The sequence below is a fragment of the Arvicanthis niloticus genome, chromosome 11 (genome assembly GCF_011762505.2).
Source record: "Arvicanthis niloticus isolate mArvNil1 chromosome 11, mArvNil1.pat.X, whole genome shotgun sequence".
Lineage (NCBI taxonomy): Eukaryota > Metazoa > Chordata > Mammalia > Rodentia > Muridae > Arvicanthis > Arvicanthis niloticus.
Genome location: NC_047668.1, coordinates 13,841,240 through 13,848,395, shown reverse-complemented (window position 1 = coordinate 13,848,395; position 7,156 = coordinate 13,841,240). Strand labels below are relative to the sequence as shown.

Here is a 7,156-nt window from a genome sequence, read left to right as displayed (position 1 = left end):
GGATTTCAGATATGAGTTATCAAGCCTAATTCTGAAACTGGGATTTCTAAAATCATATCTACTATTATGTTTCTGTGTGCATGATGTGTGTGTGCACATGTGTGTGCCACTGTGTAAGCGTGGAGATCAGAGGACAAACCCTCTGTTAGGTGGGAGCTGTGTTCATGTGGCCACGAGTCGTCACCTATTAAGCCATCTCTCTGGCCTCAAACAGGATTTCTAAAAGACAGCATATTAACTAAATCCTAAAAAGGGCTGTAAATACTGTTGCCTCTTGAATCCACAATCTTAGTTCTCCAACTTTCAGTGTTTTAAATGGAAGTAAACACATCTCAACAGCTTTAAATATTTTCATGTATTTTATTTTTAAAACACTTAAAATTTTGCAAGCTAGCAGTAAAATATTGCCCTCAATATTTTACTAATTAGCACCGTATAGCTTTTAAAGCTAACTGGAACATTGTTTCACTGTAAATGACTGTAAAATAAGATGTCAAATTAGTTTCAACATAAGATCATAAATTAAATAATTATTTTTTTGGCTCTAGGCACATATGTGTACTTTAAAGATGAATTTAACTACATTAATGTATTTGGCCAATCTAAAATTCAAAGTATAATTTTAAAAAAAGCAGCATTTAATCTCTGAAATTATTCTAAAAAAGCATATAAAGAAATTGAGAAATCAGCTATAAAAACAAAAGGTCACCCCATTACTTTTTAGAAATCTCTTAATAATTGGAAGAATAACAAAATAACTTGGTGAAAAAGTCCTTTGGTGCAAAGATCCATTAAACATATGGTTTAGTACACATTACCATTCTCATGCTTTGCTTATTATCAGCCTTACCAAAAAGCCGCGGAAAGGTCTGGAACAACTCAGAGCAACAGCTGGAAGGCTGAAATAAAATTGCTTAGTGCTAAAAAGATCCCAAGTCATTGGCGTAGTTTGAAATGGCAGCCTAGACATTTAACCATGTTAATGTTCTCATCTGAAAAAAAAAAAACTTTCCAAAAGGTAGAAAAAAATTAATTATACCCAAATCACTTCCACATATTTTTATAAAAGGATATTTTCATTTCCTATATTCTGATAAAAGCATTCTTCAGAGCTAAGGCATTAGAGTCCAGAGCCGCAGATGACTGCTCACTGACACGCCTGTCTTGCATACCGGTAGAATCAAGTCCAGTTTTGCCATCTGTGGATGACTATGACAAGATACAAAAGCATGTGTTTGCCATAAATAGCTCTGGCTAATAGCAAGGAGTGCACACTGAGCAGATCAAATTCTCTATAAGGAGAAAGCTCTGGACCACAGCCAAATTCCATTACTAATGTTTAAGACTGCTATACTATTTTTTTTTTTTCCGATTCATTTTGGAAAAGATATTAAGGAATTGTGGCTGAAACAAACATTCCTAAACATCACGATAATCATTAAACCTTTGAATGACATTTTACAAATTATTTTCATTATGACCAAGTAATAAAAACACCCTACTTATACTACTCAATTGTTTAGTAATGTAACTCTCAATTAATATCCTAATTTATCTAGAGAACAAATAAGACACTGGAGTATGCCAAAGTGCAAAAAAAATTTTTTTCTGATCTCCATATTATAACAAGTAAACATTTATAAAAGTACCACTCTTTTAATGATTGTATATAAGTGATTTTTAAGATGTTTTTAAACCAAAGATTAAAGGAAAACATTTCCAAAAACCAGTACAGAGCATAATCACCATTTACCCTAAAATTTCACATAACAATTTGCAAAGTTTCCAAGGAAAACAAGGCAACATTCTGTAATCTGCCACAATTTTTATTGCAACGTGGCCACTTTTGTGAGGGTAGGGAGTTTGATCTCAAAAACAATGTTCCATTTAAGGCTCTTTTATACAGAAATTGCCATCAGGTCTGATATTCAAAATGTCTGTAGTGTTTCAAGACTCATATGGTAAACATAAAAACTCCTATAATTAATTATACAGTAGTGTACACTCATTGGGAAACCAAAGACATAAACACAGCTATTTCTTTGAAGAAAATATGCAGGTAAGAAGAATGAACACTGAGAGACTAGGATAAATTGATGACAGGTAATCAAACTTAATTGGCATTCTTTATAAGGGATTAAACGCATTACAAGGTAAAAGTGCTTTTAACGAATAGTGTTAAATCTGTGCTGCCATGTCACAAAAATAGGCTTGCCAAGGCAGGTGAGGTGTACGAATGCTCCAGTGCCTCAGAGACCTGTAATCAAGTGCAACTATAAATAATACTGAACAAGTTTCCCATATGACCAGTGGATAATTCTTTCAAGGCATTCAATTAGCTTACCCTTTGTAGTACTCTAAGCTATTCACATTGACAATCACATCCATTGTAGTGTTCACTGCAAGGAAGGCATGTAACCAGTTGTTTTGGCTAAAATAAGATGGGAAGGCATTCCTTGGGATCTACAGAAAAGTAACCGTATGAAACAGTCTAATGGCAATCACTGACAGGCTTCTTATATTCATTCATTCATTGTGTTGAACGGGACCAGTGGGACGGGAATAAACAAAAAACAAAACCTAATACAATTCCAGTGGACTGAGCTGGAGAAATAAATGTAAGCCCCTTAAGATCAAATGGCACTTGGCTATTATTTTATAGTGGCTTTCCTTCAAGGGAAACTACAACACTGCCTCCCAGTTTCTCTCCCAGGGTCGAGCGGTCCTTAATATCGTCCAAGCCATTCACTTGCCACTCATGTTTAATACCTAAAAAGAAAAAAAACACACCCCATTAACCTTATAATTAAGAAAGAGTCATTTTTTTTCTGTACAAAACAGTCAATGTTTGTACCTGTAAATTTCTTTTTAATGGCATCTTTAGAGCTAGCATAAATCATCTTGCTTTTTAACGGTGCACTTTCAGGAGCCCTATGGGGGAGAAAATGTTGAATTTCAAAAGAAAAACAAAGGCAAAAACTGACTATGATAATAATAATCCTTGCATTGTTAAATGTACTTTTTTTCTTTTGTTTTTACACACCAGAATATAAATACTAGGTCTTCTTTCTTAGACTCTTTTGTTTCGTATGTGGCATCGTACAAAGCATATCGGCAATCATTCAGAGGTAGCAACTTCACAAAAGATGTGTAGGGGTCCTCTACAGTATCACCAATGTCACCCACCAAGATCTGCTTTGCTTCCTCTACAATTATTTGTCTTTTGTCATCACTTAAACAGAAGAGAACTGCTTTCTTTCTTTTTTTGATCTCCTCCTGTGTAGAAGATTTTCTTACTTTCATATCATTAAAAACTTTGATGACTTCATCATTCACTGTAACTCCAGAGGCCTGAAAACAAACAAAGGATGGGAATTTAGAACAAGGATTTTGGTTTTAACCAAAATCGTTGACTAACAAGGAGACTCCAGTCTCCGGCCAGACTATTAAAAACTGCACCAAACCACGTAAGCGGTCCTATTAGATCTGTCACATTTAAATATCAGAAGAAGATAAGGCTAAAACCTCTAACTCATACTGCCCATTCATCCTTCTTAAAGGAGTACGGAGAGAAACGCTAACGGGAGGTGGGAAGGGACAAATCGGGTTGAGCCATGCCTGAAATGTTTCCTATTTCACTGGGTGATGTCAGAGCTTCAGGAGCAGCAGCAAAAATACCTTCTGTATTGTGTCAACTCTGCAGGCCTTTAAAAAAAAAAAACACTCCAGGATTTCGGTTAACGCTTCTACTATTTTTTTTTTTCTTTAAAGCCGTCTTAGCCACTGCTGCTTCCACATAAGGAAAGAGAATCTAGTGTAAACTCCAACCGGCTGCGGCTACAGCAAAACGCGCCCCACCGCCCATTGGCAGCCGCTTTGAAATTAACGGGTCCAGTGAAAAGGCTTCCTACGGCGAGAAAGCGTTTTTTAAAATAGGTTTCTACCTGCTCAGTCTCCTCAGAACGGTGGTATGGCCGGCCTCCTAGACCCTCACCCAGACGCTTCTGGACACGTACCAACCTTACAGCGCGCGAGTTAAAAACGTAAAGCCGCGCAGGGTGAGCGGCACGCGGGGCCGTGGCCCAAGGAGCGACCCTCTCGCGCCAGGCCTGCGCCCGGCCCTCCCGCCTCAGGGTTCCGAGCGGCCGCAGGCCAGCGCCCGCCTGCCGCAGGGCCTCGAGCCCCCGGCCCGCAGCGCAGAAGCGCCCACCGCACAGGCAGGGTAAGATGGCGGCCACGCGGAGGTCCGCGCCGCGCCCAGCATCCCCCGCCGGCGCGCCCACCTTACCATAGTGCCCGCGGCTGAGGTTGCTGCGGCGGCGGCGGTGGCGGTGGCGGTGGCGGTGGCGGCGGCGGCTCGGGCTCCGGCTCGGTGGCACTAGGACGAGAAGAAGGAGGGGTCGGCGGCGGGCAGCAGAGAGTGCAGGGCACGCCGGGAGCTGCAGCCGGGCGGGCGGCGGGCTGGGGGGCCGCAGGGCGGGCGGGGCGGTCACGTGCTCCGGCCCCGCCCCCCGCCGCTTGCCGGTGTCCTCCGCCTGACCCCCGAGCCCCAGAACCGCTAGCAGAAGGACGCAGTGGCGGCGGGAGCGCTAGTGTTGGCAGGAATGGTCGTAGCGACCATCCGGGCCCATCGCTCCAGCGGTTCGCGGGCTCCGGGCGCTGCTCCGGGGTTGCGACGAGAGGAAACCGGGTGTGGTGGTAGGGTAGAGAGCTCTTTGCTTCATTCACCTGCGCTTTCCACTGAAAGGTGGAACCTTTCAGGATGGTAACATTTCGGGCCCTTTTCGGAAAGCCCCAACTCTGAATGAGTCATTTAGATCTTTCTCTTCTTTGTGTGTTTGAATTGAGACAGGATCTCGTTTGGAACCTTTGCGGGTCTCTTGATTCATGAAGTAGCTGCAGATGACCTTGAACTGATCATGCCTCCATCCTGCAGGTGTTGGGATTACAGGCAAGCACCACCTCCCTGGGCTTCCCCTCTTATCACTAAAGTGAGAACAAACACTATAAATATTACCTCAATAATTGAAGTACTAAGCAAAAGGCAGAATGAGAAGCAGCAATGTTGGTTTACACTTGTAATCCTGCAAGAAGAGGGAAAGGTTACAAAAAGATTACCTCGGACAGAATTATAACCAAGTAAAACCAGAAGCTACTAGAGTTACGTCTTTTCCCCTGTAAATAAGATGTATTGAGATTACTCGAAAAATACTTGTTTACATGTGGAGGGAAAAAGACCTTAAGCATTTGATTTGGTAATTGTGTTGATATCGTGTGTGTGTGTGTGTGTGTGTGTGTGCGCGCGCGCGCGCGCGCGTGCGCTCGCTCTCGCGCCTGCACGCGCTGGCACACATGAAGGGGTCAAAAAGACAATTTATGGGAGCCATTTCTCCTCTACCATATGAGCCCTGGGAATTAAACTTAAGTCATCAAGCTTGGTAGTACCCTACCCCTGCGTCAGGCAGCCCACAATGGCCTATGACTTCAGCTCCGTGGACCCTAACTCCCTCTTCTAGCCTTCACAAGCACCTGTACATGTGCACACACATAAAAATAAATATAAAAAAATCCTTTTATTTTTACTCAATGTACATGTGGGTGTATCTATGGGAAAGTCTGCTATGTGTGTGCAGGTGCCCTTAGTAGCCGGAAGAGGAGCTAGAGTTGTAGACCGTTGTGAGCTGCCTGATGTGGGTGCTGGGAACCAAACTTGGGTCCTCTGTTAGAGCAGGAAGTAATCTTAAGTGCTGAGCTATCTCACCAGCCCCATATTTATTATATAATAGTTATATACATACATACATACACTTTTATTTCATATGTTTTATATAACAGGAGCAGTTGTAATAAAAATGAAGGCTCATGACAACACCTTCTTATAGTTTGTTCTTCTTAAGAGTGAGTGCTTGCTGGGGATGGGGGAAGGATTGTGGGAAGGGGTGACCTGGAGGAGGGCAGTGAGCAGGATGTAAAGTGAATAAGAAAAAAAAAAATAAAAATTAAAAAGAAAGAATGTGCCAGGCAGTGGTGGCGCGTGCCTTTAATCCCAGCACTTGGGAGGCAGAGGCAGGTGGATTTCTGAGTTCGAGGCCAGCCTGGTCTACAGAGTGAGTTCCAAGACAGCCAGCGCTACACAGAGAAACCCTGTCTCGAAAAACCAAAAAAAAAAAAAAAGAATGTTTGCTTTTAGGAATTGTATAATGAAGTCCCATGCAGGACAGCTGGCATCAAATAAGCAAGCCAAGAGTAGAAACCTACTATCTGGTAAAGCCTATTGCTGACCCAGTGCAACTTGTCCTTTAAAAATGTATTTTTTTTTTTTTTTTGAGACAGGGGCTCACTACATGTGTATTACTGACTGGTCTGAATTTGCTATGTAGACCAGGTTAGCCTACAGAGATCTGCCTGCTTCTGCGTCCTGAGTTCTGGGACTAACGGTGTGCTGACCTATTTTATTAGTGGTTAATATTATGACTTACACATCTCATCTGTTCTTATCTCCCTCTGCCTTCTGCCTCTGATGTGCAGAAGCTTTTAACTTTATATGAGCTATTTGTCAGTTATTGGTACTATTTTGTGAGGTATTGGAGTCCTTTTCAGAGAATCCTTGCCTAGGCCTATATCTTGAAATATTTTTCCTATATTTTCCTCTAGCAGTTTCAAAGTTTTTGATCCATCTTAAATTTGTGTGTCCATGTGGAGCGAGACTGTTCTCCTGTATGTGGAAATCCAGTTTCCTGAGATCATTTGCTTAACAACCTTTCCCCCGAAGTATTTCAAGTTCTTTTCATTGAGATTTTATAGACTTTTATTTTATGTGTGTGAGTTGTTTGCCTGTATGTAGTGTATCATATCTGTGCACCATGGAGGTCAGAGAGGGCACCAGTTCCCCTAGAACTGGAGCTGCAGATCCAGTTGCCATGTGGGTGTCGGGGCTCAAACCGAGGTCCTCTAGAGGAGCCAGTGTTCTTTTTTCTTTTTCTTTTTTTTGGTTTTTTGAGACAGGGTTTCTCTGTGTAGCTCTGGCTGTCCTGGAACTCACTCTGTAGACCAGGCTGGCCTCGAACTCAGAAATCCGCCTGCCTATGCCTCCCAAGTGCTGGGATTAAAGGCGTGCGACACCACAGCCCGGCAGGCCAGTGTTCTTAATTGCTGA

The 7,156-nt window shown here is 42.4% G+C and overlaps 1 protein-coding gene across 2 annotated transcripts; it reads right to left on the bottom strand.

Annotated features, from left to right (window-relative positions):
* Positions 1–340: 340 nt before the first annotated feature.
* On the bottom strand, positions 341–4,482 carry Cfl2 (cofilin 2). 2 transcript variants are annotated; one of them, XM_034514345.2, is made up of 4 exons: positions 4,289–4,482; positions 3,044–3,351; positions 2,855–2,931; positions 341–2,769 (listed from the first exon to the last, which is right to left on the bottom strand). In XM_034514345.2, exons 1-4 carry the CDS (start codon positions 4,289–4,291, stop codon positions 2,657–2,659), a joined length of 501 nt encoding a protein of 166 aa, XP_034370236.1. In that variant the 5' UTR covers positions 4,292–4,482; the 3' UTR covers positions 341–2,656. The 2 variants fall into 2 exon arrangements, with proteins under 2 accessions (XP_034370236.1, XP_034370238.1); XM_034514347.2 differs by lacking the exon at positions 4,289–4,482 and adding an exon at positions 3,945–4,213.
* Between the last annotated feature and the right edge of the window lie 2,674 nt (positions 4,483–7,156).